The 25,012-nt window shown below is 32.8% G+C and overlaps 6 protein-coding genes across 6 annotated transcripts; 2 read left to right on the forward strand and 4 right to left on the reverse strand.

The window, feature by feature from the left end:
- Window positions 1-436: 436 nt before the first annotated feature.
- On the reverse strand, window positions 437-1,958 carry MONOS_6818 (uncharacterized protein; the record flags this gene model as incomplete). Its single annotated transcript, XM_067877083.1, has 4 exons — window positions 437-1,198; window positions 1,252-1,748; window positions 1,810-1,880; window positions 1,954-1,958. The coding sequence occupies 4 exons, from the start codon at window positions 1,956-1,958 to the stop codon at window positions 437-439; spliced, it is 1,335 nt and encodes a 444-aa protein (XP_067725909.1).
- A 3,315-nt stretch (window positions 1,959-5,273) lies between these two features.
- MONOS_6819 (uncharacterized protein) lies at window positions 5,274-9,797 on the reverse strand (the record flags this gene model as incomplete). Its single annotated transcript, XM_067877084.1, has 2 exons — window positions 5,274-9,435; window positions 9,742-9,797. The coding sequence occupies 2 exons, from the start codon at window positions 9,795-9,797 to the stop codon at window positions 5,274-5,276; spliced, it is 4,218 nt and encodes a 1,405-aa protein (XP_067725910.1).
- Window positions 9,798-10,751: 954 nt separating this feature from the next.
- On the reverse strand, window positions 10,752-11,261 carry MONOS_6820 (putative ISXO2-like transposase domain; the record flags this gene model as incomplete). Its single annotated transcript, XM_067877086.1, has 1 exon — window positions 10,752-11,261. The coding sequence occupies one exon, from the start codon at window positions 11,259-11,261 to the stop codon at window positions 10,752-10,754; it is 510 nt and encodes a 169-aa protein (XP_067725911.1).
- Window positions 11,262-16,214: 4,953 nt separating this feature from the next.
- MONOS_6821 (uncharacterized protein) lies at window positions 16,215-17,036 on the forward strand (the record flags this gene model as incomplete). Its single annotated transcript, XM_067877087.1, has 1 exon — window positions 16,215-17,036. One exon carries the CDS (start codon window positions 16,215-16,217, stop codon window positions 17,034-17,036), a length of 822 nt encoding a protein of 273 aa, XP_067725912.1.
- Window positions 17,037-18,428: 1,392 nt separating this feature from the next.
- On the forward strand, window positions 18,429-21,846 carry MONOS_6822 (nucleoside triphosphate phosphohydrolase; the record flags this gene model as incomplete). Its single annotated transcript, XM_067877088.1, has 2 exons — window positions 18,429-18,757; window positions 18,811-21,846. 2 exons carry the CDS (start codon window positions 18,429-18,431, stop codon window positions 21,179-21,181), a joined length of 2,700 nt encoding a protein of 899 aa, XP_067725913.1. The 3' UTR covers window positions 21,182-21,846.
- A 205-nt stretch (window positions 21,847-22,051) lies between these two features.
- MONOS_6823 (uncharacterized protein) lies at window positions 22,052-24,988 on the reverse strand (the record flags this gene model as incomplete). The annotated part of the gene is made up of 17 exons (XM_067877089.1): window positions 22,052-22,232; window positions 22,339-22,431; window positions 22,486-22,559; window positions 22,636-22,743; window positions 22,816-22,885; window positions 22,952-23,116; window positions 23,201-23,427; window positions 23,591-23,778; window positions 23,867-23,906; window positions 23,951-24,044; window positions 24,095-24,183; window positions 24,243-24,346; window positions 24,397-24,521; window positions 24,581-24,618; window positions 24,684-24,776; window positions 24,836-24,931; window positions 24,980-24,988. The coding sequence occupies 17 exons, from the start codon at window positions 24,986-24,988 to the stop codon at window positions 22,052-22,054; spliced, it is 1,794 nt and encodes a 597-aa protein (XP_067725914.1).
- Between the last annotated feature and the right edge of the window lie 24 nt (window positions 24,989-25,012).

Genomic DNA, 25,012 nt, shown 5'->3' on the forward strand with positions numbered 1-25,012 from the left:
TCAATTATTCATTAGCAGTTGCAAATCAGTTCGGAAAAATGCGAACATGATCTTGCAAACTTTTACTAATTAATTTTTTAATTCAAAGGTCAATATCTTTCTAAATGCTGAAAGATAAAAAAGAAGAAGAAATGCTTTTCGTTCATTGGTAGTGGGGAAGACTTTTCATTTCAAATACTCAGAAGTTTGTTGAGAAATAAAATAACAAAAAAAAAGAAAACCATTTCAAAGCAACACAAACGCAACTAACTTTTCTTGAAGATGACATTTTGTTAAAAATGAAATCAATAGAAGAAATCAACTATTAATTCCAACTGATTTTCATTCTTTTTTATTCAAGAATTTTGTTAAAATCACTTCAATTAAACGTCAACAAGAGAGATACATGGACGGAATGTGTGAGAGTGAAATAAAAATATGAAAAAGCTGATTATATTCAAATGTTCACAAAATAATCTGCAATATTTTTTGCAAGTCTAGAAAAATAGCAACTGTTTAAATAATCAAATTTTTTATGAAAGCTTGCAATGGCATCTTCGTATCCTTCTTCTTCCATCTTGTCTAGTGTCTCCTTTTTTATAACTTTTCTTTTCGCTTCATCTGTTTCATTAGCCATCTTACTCTTCAAACTTATTGAAGTTTCCAAAAAGAATCTCATGCAGCCACATGAAATTTCATCATTCAAAGTTGATTGCTGAATTTCCCACAAAGCAAAACCAAAAGCGCCTCCTTTCAGAAAGTAATCTGCAATAACTGAAAGTTGTAATTGTCTCATCATCTCAGCGAAGATATCAAAGCACTTTTTCACAATTTCTGCATATGTGTCTCTTGCTGCCCAATACAGCCTTATTATGCATTCAATTAAATCAACGCATTCATTTTTATCGGATCTGCAATCACAAAAGTTAACGGAAATTAAACATTGCCATCTTTTTAAAATTCGAATTTCTTTTGTTTCTTTCTGTCCCTTTTCTTTCTTCCAATTCACGTATTTTGTCAACTCTTCTAGCTCGTTTGTTGCTTCTTTCACAAAACGCAGCTCGTTGACAACAGCACGTTTCAAATTATTGTTATTATATAACCTTTCTATTAAAAACTGCCAAGCAGACTGATACGCAAGCCAGGTCAGATTGTGATGCTCTTGATGGTATTGGATAATTTCTTTAATCTCATTCAAAAACATTTCTTTTTCTATTACCTTTTTAAAAGCATAAATTTAATCAATATGTAAAAACTCAAGAGAATTCATACCTCAAAAGAATAAATGCAATTCAGCGTTATCAAAGCCATTTCCACCTCTCTTTGAGCTTCTTTGCTCCTCTCCTTGTTTAAAGCCACTTTCAGAAGGCATGGCACACAAACATCCAATAATTCCTTTGGCATTTCATATTCTTGCGGCATTGCATAGCATTCGCAAAGATCAACAAGAAGCATTTCATTCTTTTTCTCTTTTTTCCTTTCTTCTTCTTTCATCATCTTCTTTATCATTTTGCGCAATAAAGATAAGTGGTAATCCTCATTCCAAATTCTTTTCAGTAAAGTGCAATATTCAATGCGCTTCAACAACAAAATTGCATTCCCCATTGATAATTTCTTTTTTTCAATCATTTCATAAATTTTGTCGAATATTTCTTTTGACAAAACACTTTCAAATTCATCTTCACTAATTTCATCAATCAGTTCATTCATTTCTTCGATTTTCTGCTTTTGTTCATCTTCTGTGAATATCCTTAAATCATTGAGCAAATCTGAAAATTCGTCGATTACGTTGTGCTGAATCTGCTACAAAAAATTGAAAAATGAGCAAACATAAAAACTTTTCCTTTGGGGGTATCTCTCGATTTTCTTCTTCGTATTTTCCATCAACGAATTCTTTCATTCTATTTATTTAAAGTGCAATACATTCGCAACGAATATACCCAATAATTAAGCAAAACCAAATAAATATCAAACATCATTCACGATCCACAAGTTGAGAAGGTTACCGTATCTATCCACATTGCTTTGTTTTATAAAAAAAGATTTAGAAACAATTTCTATGAAAGCAGCCTGATATGGCCGAATGAAGCTAGAAAAGCCAGTTTTTTGTTTTTTGTTGATCAAACCAACAAATATTCATCAAAAACAAATGGAGAATTGCCATTCGTTTCATGATGCTCCACGAAATTGATTTCTTCCCCTTTTGGAACAGAATTTATTCAAGATATAGAAATGGAATTTGATGGAAGAAAACAACTGCAATCAAGCAAAAGGATTGAGAAGAAAATTTTCATGACTATTTTGAGTTATTGATTCTTTTGTCAAATACAAAAGAACAGCTAATGTTTGCGTTCTTGAAGGACCTCGTTGGTTGTATTATTTAACAATTTCTAATTTCATTCAAAAGGATTCAAATGATTGTTAAAAACAAAAGAAATGAAAAATGTCAAAATCGAAATAGAAAGACATATTCGTTATTTTAAGTCAAGATAATTCGAATGACGTAAGAACAAGTCAAATTTTTACAAATGCTATTGCATTTTATACGTTCAGGAAATATTCAATTTGTTTAATGAAAAAAAATTATGAAGTCCAGCGCAAACAACAAACAAACTGAGTTCCATGAATGATGAAATGCAGATCATGGAGATATTCGACCTTTTTAAAGTGAATCTATTAAACTCGTCTGAGAGCAAAATCCGTTGCATTCAGTTGAAAGGAAATTCAACAAGCTCAACGAAAAGGGAAAAATATCTTCTTGATAAATGCAGAAAATTCGCAAACCAATCGCATTTTTTCAGTCACCAGTATAAATGAACCTTTGCAAATGAAAGAAATCAATCCATCATTTTTGTTCTTGCTTTGATGGAACGAAGAGAACGAAATACAATTTGTTTTATGTGATGATGTGGTTTTTAATTCAGATAATTCATTCGAACAAATTTTGAAAACGATGCGGATCCAATCTCTTTTTTGTCTTCTTCTTTGGTGCATTCAATACGGACATTATATTTTCTATCTTGTAATAAGACAAACCAGCGAATATCACCTCTTCATTAACCTTGGTTTACATTTCTAAAAGCAACTTTTTATTAATGGTTTCGTTCATTCCTCTTCAATGCAAGCAGTTTATGTCCAACAAAATGAAACAAGAGAAGATGGGTGCTTTGAGATTTTTCGTCAAGAATTCATTCAGTTACATATTTCTTTGAAAAAGAGTTGGAGCAAGCAATTCAGCGATTATGATGTTAAAGAAATGCAGAACATTTACTGTAAAAGATTTTTACACAAAGATGAATGAAGAAAACACGAAAGAAAAAAGAAGACAGATGAAATTGGATAATCTTCATTTTAGGTGGAAAGAGAAGAGAAGAAGCATTTCAGAATAAGAAATATGACAGCAATGGTATCCCTCAAACATCAAATCTTCATTTTGTGCAAATCCTTCAATTCGTCATGCCTTGTCCGCTATTGCAAAAAAAAGATAATTTCGGAAATGAAATGATGATTTCAATAAAGGAAGTGCATCTCGAAGAATCGTGATGTTTTCGGTCATATACTCCAGTGGTTGTTTTCTTAAGATTCTAACCCAATAAAAGCTGAAAAGTATTTCCATAATATGAAAATAATCATATTCAGAAGAGAGAGCAATATCAAAATGTGACATGTTTCACAACTTAAAAATGTGATTTAAATCATAAAAATGGAAAATTTTCATCGATGAACCAGGAGTGTTCGAAGGTAAAATCTCTTTTTTCATTGTCATTGATTTTTGCTTCAGCTGTGCAGAGTGAGTACTTGAGCTGGGGTGAAGGAGTAACTAAAAAAGGCAAGGGAGGCGTCTTGGAATATGGCAAAGCCATCAAGGCAATTGCCTGCATCAGAGCCTGCAATCTGTTGTGATCTGCCTCAGCCATTTGCATTAGCATCATTATTGGAGATGCTTTGTTTTTAGCGATGAGTTAGAGCCTGTTGTATTTCACATAGCTTGTTTCCATTCTGCAGTTTCGTGCTCTGTTAGAGTTGCTGAGTTGCATGGAGTGATTCTGTTTCCGGTGAAGAATGAATGAGATCCTCTGTTATTTGTTGCATATTTTCCTCGAAGATGAAAAATGAATATGTTATCTTCCTCATCAAGTTGTTTGAAATTGGTTTTCATATTATAATTTCATGTCCACTTAACATTTTTTCGTAATTTTTTATTTATCTGAAAATTTTCAATCTGTCATATGACTGTTCTTCGTGAGTGCTTGACGAATTATTTGATTAAAGAGAAAAAAAGGACTTTTTTCATCAATTTTCAAAACGAAAAATTTGCATTGCACATGTTATAAAGAAAATCTTTTCACATTTTTGAACAAAACTTATAAGTTTTGTTTTAGCAATTACAAAATAATCGAATCAAACTCAATTTTTCATTGTTTCATTTTTAAATAAGAAAACTAGCCGTTAAAAAATTTGAATAAGATTCATAAAATATTCATCAAAGCATTGAATTTCATTAAACACAATGCGATAGTTATAAAATAAAAGTCAATAATATCCCAATAAATGAAAAATATCACAAGAAAAATGTTGCAGATTAATCCAAATTTTGAATATGAATTTTCAAACTATCAACGAAAACCACTCTAAATATCACCAAACATCATACTAATTATTTGTGAAATATTGAAAGCATTGAACTTTTAAAAATGATATCAAATAGAATAAAAAGTCAAATATAGCATGAGCTAATAACAGAAATCACACTTATTGAATGCATCATTCAATTTTAAAGGAAAAAAAAAAGAAATCATTTGAATTTGATTCATAAAACTCAGATTACTCATATAAACTGATCATATTCTCATTTTATCATGCATGTGCATGTTTTGATGGATATATCTGAAAATATTTGTAACTACATAAAATCCAATCAAAAGATAAAAATTAACAGCTTTTCAGAAATTTGTAAAAAAGGATAAAATAAAAGAAATGCAAAACCAATATTTAAACAGCTTTCTAAACCTTTAAGATTTTTAGTTAAATAAAGAAAATTTAACGTTGAAAATGGCAATATCTCTTTATCAAAAAATTATAGCAGAGATGAACAACAAATCATCAATAAACAATTCAAAATGATTATAATAATTAAAATTAAATTAAATTAAATTAAATTAAAAATTTAAAAAACAATACTTTTATTTCAAATAACAGCGTTTTTGCTCAAAAAATTAAAAAAATAAACAAACTTTAATAAATAAGTGGAAAGTTCTTTGATAATATGAATATATTTTTTTAAGAGGGTTTATTTAATCCTCCATGCAAGGCTCTTGGCTGTCAAAAGGAATGTGGAATTCACTTTTAACAGTGATTGAAGAATACATGGAATTCATAGAATACTCTGATTTGTAGAGCAGAGGCTCATTTTCTGTGAGTTGTGTTTTCAGCCTTTTGATTTTTTTTGTGTAATTCACAACAATAACAGCACTTACTATTATCAAAACTGCAGTAACACATGCAATTACAGCAATTGCCCAGACAGGCATCTTCTCGGGATCTGACTGTTTGTTTGGATAAGTGTATATCGTGAAGATTTGTATTCGTTCTTGAAGTTTCTCAGATTTCCAATACAGCAACGTGACTGTGAGTGAAGTGCCTTTATCCATATCGTCAATCGTTTTGCGAGAGATAATTCCTTCTGCATATGTTTCGTTTATATGCTTTGAAAACTCTAACACTTGATTGTATTCTGTGTTCTTTGATGTGAAATTGACCTCAAATGTCAAATTGCATGGCATAAGTTTTTCTCCATTAAAGATAATAACCGGATTAGCATCAGAAGATATAAGCTCAACCGAATTGAGTGTTGGCTTAAATAAAAGGGGAAACTCGTCCGTAATTGCTGCTCCATTCACTTCGCAGTTGTCGCGCTGCATCCAAAGTGATGAGCCTGTTTCCACTCCATCCCCGCTCTTCAATTTCTTCACCGACAGGCTGCTATCAATGCATCTAATGTTGTGTAATGCAGAAGGAAAGCCCTCAAATTTTGGTGAATTAAGACTGAATGAGCAATCATCTATGTTTGTATTTGTATCCAAAATATACAATCCACCAACAGAGCACGAGTGAAATGAAACGTTTTGAAGATTCAATTGCGATCTTGCTGCAAATAATGCGCCAGTCTTCCATTTGCATGGAGTTGGTGGGTCTCCATTGAATATCATTTTTGAGTTCCTTGAAGATGAATCGTAATACAAGTCACTGTTCAACGTTTCAGAAAAATACAAAGGTGAAAATCTGTTTGATACGATAATTTCTGTGTTTGTTAAGATGTTTTCATTGAACTGAGACTCAGACTGATGGCGAATCTCAGAAAATTCCCCTTGATCAAATGTTATGGAACAATTATCAACATTAACAGCAGATCCAAGGCAGAAGCTAACAAAGCAATCCTTTATGGATATCATCGTTATACGTACAGGCACTCCTAAACGACTTAAAATAATGAGCCCTTCAGAATGCGGTCCGGCATCAATTTTATTGAAAGTAAAAGATGTTAAATTGATGGAGCTATCATCCTTTTCCAGAGGATAGATTAAATTCCTTGATTCAGAATTGTCGTTTGAAAAATTCGAATTAGTGGTTAAACGCCCAATCTTAAGAATCGTTCCATCATTCAGAGAAACATCTAAAACTTCAAGATGATCAATTGAAATTGATCTTTCATCAGAATAGCCTCTGTCCATTATTTTTATCATTTCCTTTCCAGTAGAATTCGATTTAAGTGAAACATCGAAAATGCGTGCCGATGAAATATTGACGGATGTTTTGACGCCTACGTCAATCACTCCATCTTCAAAATCAAGCTCATTAATGCGAATATTTGCAGCATAAAAGGAGCCTCCACCAATTTTAATTAATGTTGGACCAATAACAGCATTTCCATTGCTTGATTTTTCTGAGTTGAACTCACATGAATCAAAGGAAAGATTTCCTTCTTTCATGTATATGAAAACATTATGATCCGTCTGAAAATGCAACGGAAAGAAAAAAGCAATCCGATCCATTTGTATCATTAAAGAACATTCAAATACTGCATCATTACAAGCCGAAGATTGTATTGTGGAATTTACGGATATATTCGCCATCGAACTTAATACACGCTGCGATAGTCCAGCATTTGTTAATCTGATATCGTTGGAGAGAAGTGCGCTATCAACAATGGAAAGCATACCAAAATCTGTGAGGGAAAGATGACTCGCTCCTTTCTCGAGTGAAAAACATGGATTTTCCAGCTCACCACAGTTTTGATCGTCTTTGCTTGTTTCAGATACGTACACATTTGTAAACCGTGTGTATGCATATAATTTAATTGCATCTACAATTTCCGTTTCTCCTTCATTCATTGCCGCAATTGAAAATTCTTCTTTGACTTTCGCAGCGTCGAGAGGGAAAAGTATGTCATTCAATTGAGTTTTATAGTCCTGACAAAATAAAAATGCCAATGAGCCATTCTTTGCACTATTTGAAGAACTTTGTATAAGGTTAAATGTCATCGAAGCCAGTTTTGAAATGGAACCTCCGTGTAGCGTCATGTCAATATATATCACACCTCCATATCCGTTATTTGAGCAGAAACAATTGGAAAAATTAGTTCTAATGAAATAGCATCCAAAATTATTGTCAATTGTTGTGCTAATAACACCACCTTTCATTGAATTTCTATTTCCGCTATTTGTAATTGAAGAATTGATAAAGTTCATTCCTTTGGATATATGTGATGTTGTTGCCTTTCCCATATCTGATACGAATGCTGCTGCTAGTCCGGAATCTCCATTGTCCGTTCGCTGTAAATCATCAATAGTGACGTTTTCAAGACTAATTAAACCAGTGTGATCAGAACGCTCAAAAAAAGAAGTTCCTTCAAAAGAAAGGTGTGTTATTTCACATGAGTGAAGCCTAAATTCTGCTTCACAACTGGAAATAAGAAGCGGTCTGGACCTTAAAGAATCGAAGAAATCATTGCAAGTTGGACAAAAATCATGTGACAAGAAATGCGCTGGAAATTCCGAAGTGAAAAGTATATCGTTTAAAAAAATGTAAATAAGCTTTTCCATGTTTGTAACTTCAAAAAGAGTAAGTGAAGAACTTGCTTGTGACGATTTATTTCTAAAAAATGTGAGGTGTTGAAATATCGCTTGTATTGTTTCTCCTGTAATCACGAAGAGAGAAGATGATTGGTGTTCGGGACTAATTCCTTGTGTAGTATCGATAACAGTTCCTTCATTATCTCTTCCACTTATATATATAATTGAATGATCAATTACAATAGGCCGAGTTTCTTTTGTCAGAATGCTGGCGTTTGTTTTTATTATAACATGAAATGCTGGAAACCTTTGCTTAACTGCGAAATAAATCGTTTCACAAGGATACTGACCTATTGCTCCGCATACTTCTTCCTTGTCTTCTGCATCAGAACCGCCCACTATTCTGTTTTGAAATCTTGTTAGATAGCTACTGATGTTAGCTATTGTGAAATCAGCCTTTTGGAGAAGAGCAGACTGAAAAACCCAACTAGTGCTACAATGAGAAAAAATAGTTTCATATTCTTGCAGTACATTGTAGGAATCAACAATAAAAACATCTGTCGCATCATCAGGTGAATACTGATTAGCTGAATTTGTTTCAAAAAAACAAGTGAAAAAAAGCGATTGATCAGATTTTTTCATATGGCCACTGCCCAACGACCAGTAACAGCCGGCTGCATAATCTGCTCTACAACTGCAAAAGTAACAATTAGATGCAACAGGTTGTTGACTTATGTTTGCATTGCTAACATAGCATCCACCTCCTGAACTTTTCACAAATCCAGCGCATGTGCAAGATTGAAAAAAGCAAGAAAACATCAAATAAAATCTTGGATCTTCCCCGTTATATGCACAAACAATTGAAAAATCAGAAGCATGCTTGCATAAAAAGGATGTTGTATTGATCTCTGTGTTTTCGTCGGCTAATGATGATGATGATGAACCCACTTCAACAGGATCACCGCCAAGCACATTTGCAACAAATAAGCCTGCTCCTTGCTCTTTGCACCTGCAATCAGAGAAATTGGTGTTGGAAAATTGTGTCCTTCTCGATGTCATGAAAACAAAAGCACCTCCTCCATTGCCTTCAGTTGCTCTGCACTCCAAGAACGTTGAATGATTAACCTCGACTGTGTCCACAGCACCTAAAAATATTGCTCCTCCATCACGAGAAGCTGAGCATTCATCGAATGAACACCGATCCAAAACAATTTTCACAGAAGTGCGATTAAATGAAAAAAGAGCGCCTCCGCAAGAGGAAGGTTCGTCAGCAGGAAGAGAAGTATCATCAACATGACATTCCTCAAAAGAATCGTCAGTAAATGTATTTGTTGTTTGTTGAGTTAAAACAATTTGATTATTATAAATCTTGTTAGCATACGAACTTTTAAGTCGGGTGCAATGGCAAAAAGTATTGTTTGAGGAATGCAAATTCCAGCCATCATAACAGAAACCATGAACAAGTGATCCATACAGATAATTATCGACTGAAGATAAAGAATTGCAATATAGCTTCGATGAATGAAAAAACTTATCGAAGCAAATTAAAGATGGAAATTGAATGTTTTCGTCTTTTCGTAATGAGGTGAAATTTTCGAACAATGAAGAAGCAACTGTCTCTTCACAACGACAGCCTTGAGAAACAAATGTGGAATAAATTGGAAAGGCAACTAAGATGGAAGAGGCAAACGTTGATTCAAGAAACACCTCGGCAGTTGAAGATGTTGCTTCCACGAGGCTGCTCATTGAATTCAAAGCGTTAAAAAATGAAAATGAAACATAAAAAAAATGCACGCTGCCCGATGAATTCACGATTGGTCTCGAATTCAATGAAGCAAATGTAAATGTGTGCCATTTGACAACTATTGTTGATTGTGAATCTAATGAAGCTAACGCATCAAAAGAATGATGATAAGTTTTGAGATTAAATAACGTAACGGACGAGTTTTTAATAGAAAATAAATAAGAGTCAGAATTTTTGTTTTTAAGCTCATGTGAAGATGATGATAAAGCACTTCCAATTATTGTCAAATCAGTATTTTGTTTGTTGAAATCATAACAATGTTGCGAAAATGCAAAGAAATATGTATGCATCATAAAAAACATAGCGCATAGAAATGGCATCTATGTTTGCAGATATGGAGATGAGTATTTTTTTTTATTTAACGTAAAAACACAACGAATATAAATTGATCATACATATGTAATAAATGTTAATGTGTTGAAATATAAATAAAAAAGTTTTTATAATTAATAAATATATATGTAATGACAACAATCACTTAATGAAAATAAAAAAATTGGAAAGTGAATAGTTTTTTTGTTTATTATTTTGTTCAGAGTTGAACACGGAAAACCAAACACGCTAATTCATGTGGGACGAAATCATTTGCTTTATGAATTTTGTTCCACACAGCACTTTCAAAGATTTTCCTCAACTTTTCGGCATAATCCGAATATATCGGTATGCCCAGATTTCTCTGAAACTTCACTGAATATAATAATACATGCTGAACATAAGCAATATGAGTATGATAAATTGCGTAAACGTGTTTTTGGAGAAAATTATGTAAAAAAAATTTTTTGATCAAAAATAAATATTTTCGAATTTTCATTAAAAAAGTGACTGATTTGTTTTAAAAAAGCTTCTAAAATATTAAAAAACATATTTAAATGATATTATTCAAATAAGAATAATATTTAAAGCTCATATTCAGAGACACTAGCTCCATCTCCTGCTCCGAAATCTTCATCAGACTCAACATCGCTATCTTCGTTGACAACATCATCCATGTCTGGAATCTCCTCATCTTCATCAATGATTTCCTCTTTTTCTTCTTCTTCTTCCATTTGAACAGGTTCAATTTCTTTTTCAAAGCACAGATATTTTATTAATTGAATGAACGTAAAATTAAATGTTGATTTCACCAAAAACAGTGAAAGATTGTCATGCATAAGTCTGATCCTTGTTCCAAATCGAGGGAAAGCGCATCGCAAATGTTGCCATAACCCTTCAATTGTATTTGTATACGCACCAGTTTCTGTGTCTCTGAAACGTCTTTTGTGGCACACAGTTTGATGCTTATATCCAACTGTTTCTGGTGAAGAATAAGCACGCCATTCATCGGAAATAATTAATGTTCCAGCTTTAAAGTGTTTCTGGATAATTGGAATCAAAGTTTCCTTTTTTCTGTTTGGCACGACGACCATTAACCGTTTCCCCGCTCCACCACCCTCTTATCTTTCCACCCCTCCGAAAATCCACACTTGCTTTTTCTTTCTTCCTCTCCTGTACTTCCGTTTTCGCCAAATTGCTTCATCAATTTCAACTGTTGTTCACTTGCCTCCAATAACTTGCTGTCTTTCGTTCCATATTTGTGAGCAAGCGCACCGAATCACACTTCCCCAGTTTCCGACAGTGTCCTTATCAACAGAAAGAAGCAAAGAAATTGTTTTGTTTTGAATCCCCAGCCAGTAATATAAACCAATCAGAAGAGTAACGCCTAGCCCGATCTTTATTCTGCTAAAAGATGTTCCTGATAGAATGCTTTTCTTGATCTTGCATTTTGAACAAGCGTATTAGTGATAATTTCTATCATGATATATTTGTTGATAGCATCAATGAACTCTGCACATTGGGAGGTTCATGGCTATTATTTCTCTTTTGAACCATTCCCATGTGCTTGTTTCCTCGTAGAAGAGTTTGTTCAGCAAAGAAATGGTTTCCTCATCATGAAAATCTCGTTCACGTGCCATGATATAAAAAAAAATACGAACCCTCAATACAAATAATTTTCGAAAATTATTATGTGTGAAAATATTTTTCTTCAACATTTCATTCAAATAAAAAAATTTCCGCGGATTTTTATTTGCAAATTCTTTTATAACAATATATAACAAATCGAAATATAATGATTTAAATCAATTTTGGATGTGCCGATATTATCGGATCATGCCGTTAATTGTTCAATTTATATTTATTTACATGTTTTAAAATAAAACATCTATTAAATAAAGCAGATACATCTCATTCAAAAATAATATTATTCAAAAAAAAATTTGATAAAAATGAAGAAAAAAGATGAAAAAGCTAATACGATTTTAATATGAAGTATTTCTTCAAGCGTCTGAATATTGAATGAATATCTTTGATCTCCGAAAATATTTTTCATCCTGGAAATGATCCGTTCACAACTAGCTTCACCACAGGGAGAAACAATTAATGAAAGGCATTATCCTGAATAAACAGTTTAAATATTTCCGTATGCTGCCAACACTCTGAAATAAATTTCAGGATCGTTTTTGTATAAATCTTCAGGCTTTGATCTCATCTGTCTTTCAAATAACAGTCTTCAGCCTTCAGAATATTGTTTTTCCATTCCTCCTATGACTGTTTTAGAGCATTTTGCAAAATATGCATTCAGTCTTGGAAACCAATCGACAAATAATGCATTTTCAATTTGTTTGATACTCTGGATTTCCTTTTCTTCATTGTATTCCGGAGCAATAGTAAATTTGCTTGTTGAAAATATTTCTTCAATTTCCACATATTTTTTTCCTTCGATTCCTGAATAAAGTCCTTCAATTTTCCTATGATCTTCACTGTGGATGTCATCTTCCATATTAATGATTTGATTCTTCTGGCAATCATCATGATCCATATCAATATCCATCATTTCCCCATGCGATGTATTCATTGTTTCTAGTGTAGTCATGCATGATGGGAAAGTTGAATCATGATCAATAATTGATGGCGTTGAGGAAGAGGAAAAAGATTCATTTGATAAAACATCAGTCGTTGAATATTGTTCATTTTCTTTTTCGAATTGAGTTTGGCTTGAACTGCACTGTCAAAACAAAAGATCATACATACCATCAGCAGAATTTTCTTCAGCTTCTGATAATCCATAATCATCGCTTTCATAATCATCATCATCACTGTAAAATAGTTTTTCATTTCTCTTCTCATTTATTTCCTGATTATCTTCTTCTAATTGTTAAATCAACGAAAGGATATCTTGCAATTCGTTTATTCCTTCTTATAATAATAAAAGTATCAAAATAAAATTTATCATTATCAGAAAAAAGTGTTATCAAACCTGAATGAGTTTTTGATTTGTTTAAAAATGCAAACGGGAATTGGCATTCATCATCTATCCTGTGAAAAACAAAATAAATAAGAACAATGTGAAAAAAGTTAAAAGAAGAAGAAAGAAAAAAACAAAAATAACTCATTGGTGTGAAAATCGACAGGATACGGGAAAGGATGAAATAAAGATGAAGCGATCTGTCTGGATTCTGAAGAATAAGTTGAGGAAGATTGGATTGATGTTTCTGTTTTTTTTCTAAAAATGAAGGTGTTGAAAATTTTCTGAGAGGAAAGAGTTGTTTTCGAACAAGTTGAACAGCGTTTGGCGTCACAGCATATGAAAGCACTATGTACTCTCCACGCGTTCCAACGAAAAAATAATTACACATCAATATTAAAGAGTTAGTGACGGAATTTCTCCATTTATCTTCTTTAAATGGATCTTGCTTTTGTTAATAGGAAAAAAGCTCAAAAGCTTTTAACAAAGTAGGGAAAACTTGACTCAATTTGGTGTTATCATTTTCAAAGTGCATATGAAGCAAATGAAAAGGGAATAAGAACACTTCTACTTTGATGATATCCACAAGGCTGTCCGTGTCTATAAAATTTTCCTTTTGAATGATTTGATTTTTCTTTCTGATGAATGAAGAAATGTTAGACAGAGAAAGCCATCTTGTTGAGACAAAAGTGGGCGCATGCTTCTTCAGAAGGTTTTTCACTGGACGAGTATGGGCCTTTTGAGAAAAATTCAGCATTTTTAATTTGAGATCACAAAGAAATGGGATTTTGATAAAAAAAATATTGACAATCAAATTTGTCTTGAGATTGCAGCAATAAACATGAAAGGGAATCAATGTCGGATGCTTCTCGAAAGGTGTCTTTTCACTGCTGACTTGCGTTGATAAATTCTCAATGGCTCTTTTCTGAGATGACAATCCATCGGTGCAAAAACTCCTGATAACCGTATTGAACTGAGATAATTCTAAATTCAAACTTTTTACAAGTGACTCAAATTCGTTTGAAGTTCCACATGGAGGATATAACCCCCAGAACAAGGGCTTGCTGTCCAATGATTATTTTGAGATTGTCACAACAGTAATTTTTCGATTACCAACACATGCACCATCCAACATGAAACTTACTCCATTGTTCCTAATGCTTGACTGTTTTTCCTTTACCATTTTTGTTTTTTCGTTGAGCACCATGTGTGTAATTTTCTTTCGAGTCAAATATGGGAATATTGATGTTGATGAAAGCGAAGGACAATTTTGGTCAGCTCTTATTAGCGAAGAAAAAAAATTATTCATTTCTTTCGAAGTAGATGATAAAAACGAAGAATTGCATCGACATATCATAGATATAAACTGTTTTTATAATTCTTGTGCATTAAAAGGGCAATCAATTTTAGGAAACAATTTTGTATCATTGAAAGATAAATCTTGATCAGGAATCTTTTTGTATCGCGCAATGCTTTGGTATTTCATCAATTCACAGTCGTGTTTTGCTACCACAGAATAACATCTTCTGCCAGATATCCCACAATCAAATACATCCTTTGCATTTGGACATAGATAATATTTGTGACAATCCTTTTTTGGAATTCCGTTTTCGTCAACAAGAGAAAAAATAGATCCTCAATAATTCGCCAATAACTTCAAACGAAAGTCAAGAAAGAAATTCTTTTTTTTTTCGAGGATGATTATACACTCATTATTAAGAAAAACACAAAAAAAATTAAATTCCTTGAAAATCATAAAAAAGGAAACAAACCTTGTCCAAATTTTGTTTCACAGTGCTTATTTGATTTCACAATTTGACATCCTGCATCATGCATTTTCTTTTTTGTCTTTTCGTAAATATCTTTCTTTCAAATAAAATGCAAACTATTTTGTGAGAATTGTTGTGAGATTTGAGCAAACAAAAAAACGTTACATAAACATTCTTGTAATTCCTTTGGGAAGTTTTCATTTTCCAGGTCTTCTTCCAACTCTAACATTTTATGTGACTTGACGAAACGACAATGACTTCAGTGACGTTTCAAAATTCCGATTTTGACTTTCGCGTCAGAAAAAAATAATAACGTTTAATTTGATGAGATATATTATCGAAATTTAATTTGTTATTGTATTAAAACACAAACAATGTTTTTGAAAATTATTGAATAATTGTAAAGAAACACTTAAATTATTCAATAATTATTTCTTATCACGTTTAAATAAGCATCACGTCCGTCAAAAATCGAAAAGCGCACGTCAGAAGTCACCAAGTCACCCAGGGCTACATTTGATAACCTTTTTGCGATCAAAAAATATGAAAAAATCGGGATTATTCTTTAAAAAACAAATGAGTTCACAAAATTTTTTGTTATCATGTCAATGATGTTTGTTTACAGATGTGAAAATCAAATATATTTTGAAATCTGGTTAAGTTTAAAAATGTAATGAGTGAAACAACTTTTTCATGCTTAATGCAAAAATTGCTTGAAAGTCCGTATTTTCACCCATTTTAATAAAATAAACTCTTTTAAATTATTACATACACCAAAAATTTTTCAATATGAAAATTTTTGCAATCGAGATAACAATTTTGCAAACGAATTAGCGGTGATTTTTTTTCCCAAAATATTTTATGAACTCATAATTATCTATTTTGATCAAATATCCGCTTCTGACTGTTCATAATTTTATTGTTCAAGAAATACAACGATTTCAAAAATATCACGAGAACAAAAACTTCGAGACGTAAAACTTTCTTTTGAAGTTAGAAACGCCAATTCATTGTTCGAAAGAATTATTGCTGCTCTTGATGCTTATCCACAGAAGGTTTGTTTGATATCAGAAGCGTAACACATTACGACCCAAAAAATTTATAGTGCTGAAAGATGTTATTGCACCGGACAAACTTGGAACGAAAAGGAAGTTCACACAAGGCCTTGTTTGCTTAACTTCGAGGGTGAAGAAAATGTGCTGAATATTATTCATGAAAAATATCAACAACATGATGGAATGACAACTCAAGAATTAAGTGAAATCATTTATTCGGAAATGCAAAGGCAAAATCTGAAATCATTAAGGATGTCTCTCTACTTTGGACTTAGTCCTGTTATCAAGCATTTTGATAAACAACTTGTGCCGCCTTCTCCAGCATATGTGTCCGGATTCATTTCGAGGCACAAGCTGAAAGTACTCTCTCCCACTAATATTACTCCAGCCAAATTGAATTCAGCATTCATGCCAAACATTAGAGCATGGTTCTATTTTATGTTCAACAAAGACATCAAGCCATCTATCAACAAATTTAATATATTTAACACAGACGAATGGAATGCTGATTTTTGCTCTTCCCAAAAATTAATCGTACCAGCCGAAGCCAAAAGAGCACCTGCTTCCACAGAAGATTACTCTAATAATCATATATCAATAATGACCACCATTGGACCATCTTGCATAAAGCCTCCACCATTTATCATCATTTCTGCCTTGAAAACGGTTCCTCCTGAACTTTTGGAGTACAAAAAAGCAGGTTCATGCGAAACCCACGTCAATGCATCAGGATGGATGGACAGAAATGCTTTCTTCTGTTATGCCGTTCATTTCTGCTCATGGGTAACAATTTGCAGGTCGCTTGGAGTTATTCCCCGCAATTCTCCTGTTTTTTTAATTCTTGATGGTCATCCATCTCGTCTTTGCTCTTCGGCTTTGGTTTTATTTGCAAAATATTTTATTTTCGTTTTCACTCTGCCTGGTAATTTGGTTCACATATTGCAACCTTTTGATGTTGGAATTGCTTGTCCACTTCGAAACGCATTCAGAAAGCTGACGAGGAGAAGAAAAATTAAATGGGTGGATGAGCACAATGATGGACAAAAAATCAAATCCACTGACAGAAGAAAATAAATCGTTGAGTGTGCAATTGATACAGAAAAAACTGCAATATCTTTCCTGAATAAGGAGAACGCATTCAAGACAACTGGATTGTTCCCAATCAATTCAGAATTCTTGGTTTCAAATCCGTATGTTTCTGATGATACAGAAGACCCTTAATATCCAGAAAAGATTCGGACAGGAGAATATGAAGTTCCTTTAAAATGGTTAACAAGACCAAGTTTTATTTTTTCACTTCAAAAAAGAGAAATGGAAAAAAGAAAAAAATAAATTATTTCACTAAATAAATGATCGAATAAGATCATTATGAATTATTGAATCGTTTTGAATAAAAAACACGACGCTAAAACATTTTTCATTCAAAATAATAATTTTTCATTCAAATTAATAATTTTAGCGTTCGAAATAAAAATATCTTTTATTTTAACAGAAATAAAAATTATTTGAAATTAAAAAAATTTCAGGAAAAAATTATACTTTTCAAAAAATTTTTTAACTCACATGAAATAAAAACAACATAAAATAATTTCTGATTCAAAAGTGAAAAAATATTTTTCTCAATATTTCGAGAGAAAGTTAACAAAATTTTGTAAATTTATAAACAATTATTAATTTGAATGCAAAAATTATTATTTTGATTGAAAAAATTTTCATTTTGAATGAAAAAAATTTTAATTTGTTTGTTAATTTTCCATTTTGAACGCAAAAGTTCTCATTTTGTTTGCAAAATTATTGATTTGAATGCAAATCTTATTTTTTTGAATGCATAAATTCTCATTTTGATTAATTTTTTGTGTATTAATCAAAAATCGAAAAATTCATATTTCGCTGTTAACAAAATATTTTTATATTTACGACAAAAAACAAAACCAATTGTTTTTTTTTTTTTTTTTTTTTTTTTTTTTTTTTTTTTGTTACCGACAGTAACAAAAAATCGCTTGTCGTGTCGCATATGTCTAATTTGTTCTCCAACATAAATAAATAAATAGCGAACCTTTTCATTCAAAAAAAAAAAAATCTAATATAGGGAAAAAAATATTGCACAAAGAACTTCTTTTATTTAGACGAACTGAAACCATGAAACGAGAAATCAAGATTTAAAAAAAAGGATGTGATTTTATTTTGTTATGCATTTTTAAATCTTCATTTTTGAGAAAAATTTTTAAACAGATATTTGTTTTGAAAATTCTATAAAAAAAGATAATAAAATGTTCATGAAACACAATAAATAAAACATATTATGAATTGTGCAAAAATTTTTGTCGTTTGAATGTTCAAAGTTAAAGTAATGGCCAGAGATCATACTTTCGTTTTTTCTGAATTATCCAGAGGGTTTACTGAACAATCTGAATTTTAATTAAAAATTTGAAAAATAAATTTATATATAGTTTATATTATTAGGTGATGCAACCTTTGCCGAATTCTGATAAGCGAGAAAATGGTAAACTTTTAAAGAATTTCACATCTTTTAATAAAAAGAAGTGGATCATTTTTGGCGTTGCATTATCTTTTCTTTTTTGCATAACTTTGACTACACGCATTTATCCTCGCGAAATCATGAATACAACTCGTTTCACTGTGATATTTGAAGCAGGTTCAACACATACATCTGTAAACATTTACCAATGGGAGTATCCTTTCAAGAATTTTCATGAGTATGCCCCAAGTATGGAAACATCACCAGGAATTTCATCATTTGCCAATAATCCTTCGGCAATTGAACAAAATCTTCGGTTTGCTTTTTTTATTAATTTGTTCATTTAAGAAGCCTTGCTCTTTTAATTAGCCCACTTGCAGATTATGCAAATTCTGTACTTCCAGAGAAGCTTTCGCAGCCTGCATATGCATATTTGAAAGCTTCTGCAGGAGTTCGTTTATTGAAAGATGAACAACGGCAAGCCGTTCTGTCATCGGCGAGAAATTTTTTACTTGGATATCGAAGAGACAGATTTTATAGCAAACCAGAATGGACCAAAGTTATTTCCGGAAAGGACGAAGGTACTTTCGGATGGATCTCTCTAAATTACCTATTAGGTACGTTTAATCACTCACTTTCAACAAGGAATCAACAGTCACACAAAAAGTTGAGGAATAATATTTGTCCTTCATATCCTCCATCATATTCTGTGATTGACTTAGGAGGAGGTTCAATGCAAACAGTATTTGAACTTCCTAAAAAAACACCAGTTTTACTTCGATTGAAGGATGTAGTTGAGCTTCATCTTTTTGGTCGCACGTTCAGACTCTTTTCGCGAAGCTGGAACGAATATGGAAGAGAAGTTATGCTTGAGAAGCTGCTTAAAGAACTAACAATCAGCGAGCTCAACCAACCTGTTGATTTAAAGTCAGAAGTACTGACCTTCAAATCTGAAAGATCAACACCAAGCGAAATGGAGTTTGCATCGTCGACTCTTCCGCAATCTTCTGTTGGCACAGATGTTCAACTTATCTCTTTCCCATGCGCCCCGTTGGGTGTCACTTATATCTCCTACTTGTCGTCGTCTCAACTCGACAAAGCTTCAGCTATTTCCACAGACATATCCACCTCCTACAAAAAGGCGCAGGTCGCCAGACTTGTTGGAAAAGGGAATTACAGCCAATGCCAGCAAATGATGCGCGAATTTAACATTTTCTCCTTTAAAGAAGGATGCATCGGAGAAGGCAAAAAGAGAAAGTTGAATGTTTCGAAAGTTCTGGAAGACTCAGAAAAGGCAAGGCAACATTCAGAAACTGCTGCTTCGACTTCTGCAAGCAAAGGCACTGAAACGACAAAGAATGGACAACTCGCCGAGTTGGATCACTCTTCACATCACTCTTCATTCACTCCATTTATTACACATCCCTATGACTCTCTTTACACTTCATCAGCTGCTCCTTCAAACAAAGATTCTTCTCCTTCTTCTCCATCCGCCTCTGCTTCATCGTCCTCTTCTTTTTCGCCTCTCTCGCACTGCTCTCTCAACGGCGCTCTTCTCCCAACATTCCCGTCTGAGACGCCAATCATCGGAATCTCGAATTTCGGGTATGTGTTCAACACCCTCCTCCAAGTTCATCGAAAGCAGTCATCTTCTAACCTTTCATTGAAATCTTCCATTCTATCGAAACTGGAAACACCAAATGAAACTTCTTCTTCTGTTCTGAATGAAAGGAGCCGAATGCAGCCACCTGACACGCCCCTGGAGAGGTCTGCTTCCTCGCTCGAGTCATTCACGAAGTCTGCGATGGGCTATTGTTCTCTGTCAGCTGATCAGCTGGCACGTTATCTACCAGAGCAGAGGGGACACCGCGAAGGATACTGTTTTTCGGCTGCTCTGATTGGGACGCTGCTGGTTGATGGGATTAACGTCGGGAGTAGCCATTGGACATCAACTGATGAATCTGAGTTCAGTCCTTTGATTTCGCCTGTGGAGTCAGATGAAAGAGTCAATGCCACAACTTACTTGAATGGAACTGAAGTGCATCAACCATATCCTTCATCACAGAGCAGTCATCAGCATCAGGATGTATTTGTTCAGTCACCTCAATCACACTCCTCCGTCCATATGATGACGTCGCTGTATCACCAAAATGATGCCAACTGGCCTCTTGGCGCTGCCATTTACGAGGCGCACTTGCTGAGCAAGGGAGACATTTTCGGCCAACATGGAAGTTCAGATGAAGAGGCAGGCTATTCTGGGAGTGATGTTGAGGAGGGATCGTTGAACGACTCTGGCGAAACAGATAGAGCAGGCGAGGAAGACACAGAACTATATGAAGGAGAAGCGGGAGAAGAAGCAGACGATGAAGACGAATACGAAGAGGAGTTTGAAGATGAAGAGCGCATGAATGGCTGGAGGCATGCACACCATCATGGCACAATGGCACAATTTCAAATGCACCACGCCACAAGACGGGGAGACTTTGAATTCTATCACAGCAGGCACCATGGGAATTCCGCACAATCAAATGCGAATGGCTTCATTAACCACACACCTTTTCCCTTCATCAGTTTATTCGTCAGTGCTTTGGTCGTGTTCTTTTTGGCGTCTCTTGCTGGAAGCTGTGTTGTGCAGTGGTTCTTTGAGAGAGACAACATTCAGAGAAAACTGGCTGGAGTAGAGAGGAAGAAAAGAGACTCCCCAAGCGACGATGATCTCGAGTGTGGAGCTTCTTCGTGATGAAACGCATTTTTTTACTGGTGTTGTTTATTTTTTGAACAGTCACTCGATTTTTTTCTGTTTTTGATTTGTCACAAAAATTATTTTTTTCTATTTGTGTTTTTTTTTTGAGTAATCACATGGAATAGTTATTTTTTTATTTTAGAATAAATTCCTTTAGATATCTTCTGTTGTTATTATTTGTTATTTTTTAAATATTTTTTCTAAATTTGAAAGTTAAGTCAAATTCATTTTTGCTGTTTTTATAAAAATGTTTGCTCGTCATTCACCTTTTCGTTTACTGATGTTTATTTAAATACAATTCTTCAATTGATGCAATTGATGAGTTGTTAGTCCTCAATAATCATCGGCTTTATTCATTTTGCAACGATAGTTGCAGAAGCTTCATTTGGTAATAATTTATTTGGCAATGAGTCATTTGTGATTCATTTGAAAGAGAAAATAATAATAACTTTTCTCTTCTCTCTCTCTTTTTTTAATTGGAAAGACTTGATGTTGTTATGAGACATCTTTCTTTTTTTCATTTTCACTTATCAGTTTAAGCGTTTTGTGTTCCATCTAACTGTTAATGAAGTGAAAGTATTTAGCTTTTAAATTTGAAATATTTCATTTAATTCGAGTCACATCAAAAGGTTATTGCTAAACAGATAAGGAGAGATTCCGAACTAAAATTCAATTTGTGAGAAAACAAAATTCAAAGAATTATGATGTGGATTTGGACATGTAGAGATGAAATGCCACATAAATTGAAAATGCAAATGCATGAAAGATACCATGGAGGATGAGGTGAAATGATTTTTAAATCAACAAAGGCTGAATGCCTCAGATTGAATTTATGTGAATTGGTTGAGAATTCCATGGCCAGCTTAATCACGAAGGAATGAATGAAGCTCTGTCCTGAAATAGTATGAGCCTTGCTTTAAGATTTCCTATTTCTCCTCGAAGTGATTCATTTTCTCTCTTTTGCTGTTGGGTCTCTTGCCTCAGCGCTTCAATTATTTTGTCGCTTTGTTCTCTGTCAGCTCGCTGAGCTTCAATTTGTCTTTGCAATCTTTCAGTCAAGAACAATTTTAAATCCATCGATTCAAAATTGAATCGTTATGGACGAGAAAAAGTTGAAGATTTATGTTAGTTGGAAGGAGTAATTATTCGCAAACCCTTCGATGTACTCAAGAAGTTGCCTGTTCGTGTCATTCACACGAAGTCGTTCGTCGCTCAGAGTCTTCGTTTTCTTTTCATTATCAATTTTTCTAAAATGCAAAAAGAAGTTCTTTTATTCGAAGAAAAAGAAGACAATAGCACACATCTGCCTAACAATTGCCCTCTGCTTGTTATATGATTGAATTGCTTTTTCTCTCAGTTCTTCTTCTTTTCGCAACTGTTTCAAGATATAAGATAAGTATAAATAGAGAAGGAATAACTCGTTTCAGTAAAAAAAATTATCAGATGCAAACCAAAGCTTCATTTTCAGCTTTAATCCTTTTGATTTCCTCTGAATGCATTTTATCTATTTCAAGCAAATTTTCTTGCAATACTAGCTTTTCTTCTTCTCTTTTTGCTTTCTAATTTTCAAAAGAATTACATAGTTCAAACATGTTTATAAAATTGCTCTATTAAAACTCCATAAATCAAACTCTTTTTTCTTTGTCAGCTTTCCGTTTTGCTTCATATACTCTCCTAACTTCCTCCGTATTTTCTCTTTCCCTATTGAAATATAATTATTCAAACGAGAAATAAAAGTGACAGATAATATTTGAAGTAGAAACAAACTCTTGAAGCTGCTTTTTCAAATCTGCAATCATTTCTTGATGCAACTTTATTTTCTCACCCAAATCAGCAAACACATCAGCCGATATTGAAGATGAAGGTTGTTGTGAAGGTTTAGAAATTGAGCTCAGTGCAGTTTTCAATTCACTTATTGTACGATGAAGATCTCTGATATATTCAAGAAAATAATACATAATAAACATTATTTTTTTGAAACGAAAAAAAGAAGCACAAAAAACATTTTTTGCAAACCCGTTTTCATGTACCAAAGAAGATATTTTTGCCAAATTTCGCCCAATTTCTTTTTCTTTATCGTCTTCTTTTCTTGCCCTTTCTTCTCTTTCTCTATCATATTCTCTTTTCATTTCGTCCATTCTCTTTTCGTATTCTCTTTCTTTCCTTCTCATAACCTGCTTATGCTCTTCGATTTCTCTTTCTTTTTCTCTCACTCTACTGTCCAATTCTGCTATGCGATCATCCTATTTTTAAATAATATTTGAGATGCATTCAATTTCAATAAATAATAAAAAGCCGTGACATAAATAAAATTAAAGCAATAAAAGGTCTTAAAATATATAATATTCAAAATTATAGTCATGTTCCTTTTCTCTTAAAAAAAAAATTCTTTCTCAGTTGAAAAACCTTGTAGCGATCTAATCCTAATGTCGCAGTCGATATCAGAGAAGTGGCATCTCCATCTAATCCAGAACCAGACTTCATCTTTTCCAACTTTTGGTTGACAGCATCAAGAACAGATTTTGTTTGAAGTTCCGTTTGCCTTCTCGACTCTTCTCTTTCTTTTTCAAGATGTTCAACATGAATTTGAAGAGCTATGATTTTTGTTTCAAAATTTGAACGGTCAAATTAATAAATAAAAAGTTATTCCATATTTACAGCTTCTGATTATCAATTTCAAACCTTGGTATCGTTGCGATATTGAGTCAAAGTCACGGCATTTCTTTTGAGTAACAGAGGAGAAAAAATATTGAAAATGATAAAAACCAAAATTATAAATAATAGTCTTATGCATGCCTCTTCTGCTTCTTTCACGAACATGGCATCTCGTTGAAGAGTCTGAATTAATTCTTCGTTCTCCCTAAAAAATATATGCAAACTTATTTACAATAAAAAAATTATTATGCAAACTGCAATTCTTTTTGATAATTCTCATTTTCTTCTAAAAGTTTTTGATTTTCTTCTTCAGCTTGCTTTCGCTTCCGTTTTTCATCCTTTAACTGTTGAATTTTTTTATTATAATGTTTAAAAACTAAAAAAAATATTCACCTGAACAAACCATAGAATCTATTCTCTTAGCTCTATCTGTTATAGATAGTTCTCTGCTTTTATATTGCTGAGTTTCTTCGACTTTTGTCTGAAGTTCTTCTCGTAAATTTCTCACTAATTATTTAAAAATCGCTTATTAACAAAATTACACTGAAAAGTAATACATTCATCATCTTTTTCCTTAATGTCATTTTCAAGTTGAGTTATTGCTTGTATTGCTTGGTCAAGTTTTTCTGAAAGCTCGATTGCATATTTCAAATAACCTTCTTCAGTTTCTTTTGAGACTTGTCTATTTTGTTTGAAAAAATACAAAACATTCACATAAATTTCCAAAGAAAAAGTGCAAACAATTGTTCCTCTAATTCTGAATATGTTGGAATTGCATCCTACACCAAAAAAGAACAAAATTTATGATTAATAATGTAAATGGAGAAAAAGTTCATGGATATACCGCTTTTCCATATTCTTTCTTAGTATCTTGTATTAATTGTTCGTGAACTTCAAGAAGATCTTTATGCTTCTCTTTTAGGTCTTGAAGCATAGCCTTTGAACAATTTTTAAGAAATTATTTAATGATTCTTAAAATAACAAAGTAAGAAATACATCAGTTTCTGTGTACATTTTATATAATGTTTCTATTTTTTTCTGAAGGTTTGCAACGACTTCCTGCTGACTTAACATTGCATAATAGTATTGTTTCTTTTGAAATGAATTTTAGCGAAGAATTAAGGGATAGTAACAAAAAACACAAAACATAATTTTTTTTACATAATTCATAAA

This window comes from Monocercomonoides exilis (assembly GCF_001643675.1).
Source record: "Monocercomonoides exilis strain PA203 chromosome Unknown scaffold27-1312184, whole genome shotgun sequence".
NCBI classification, from domain to species: domain Eukaryota; phylum Preaxostyla; order Oxymonadida; family Polymastigidae; genus Monocercomonoides; species Monocercomonoides exilis.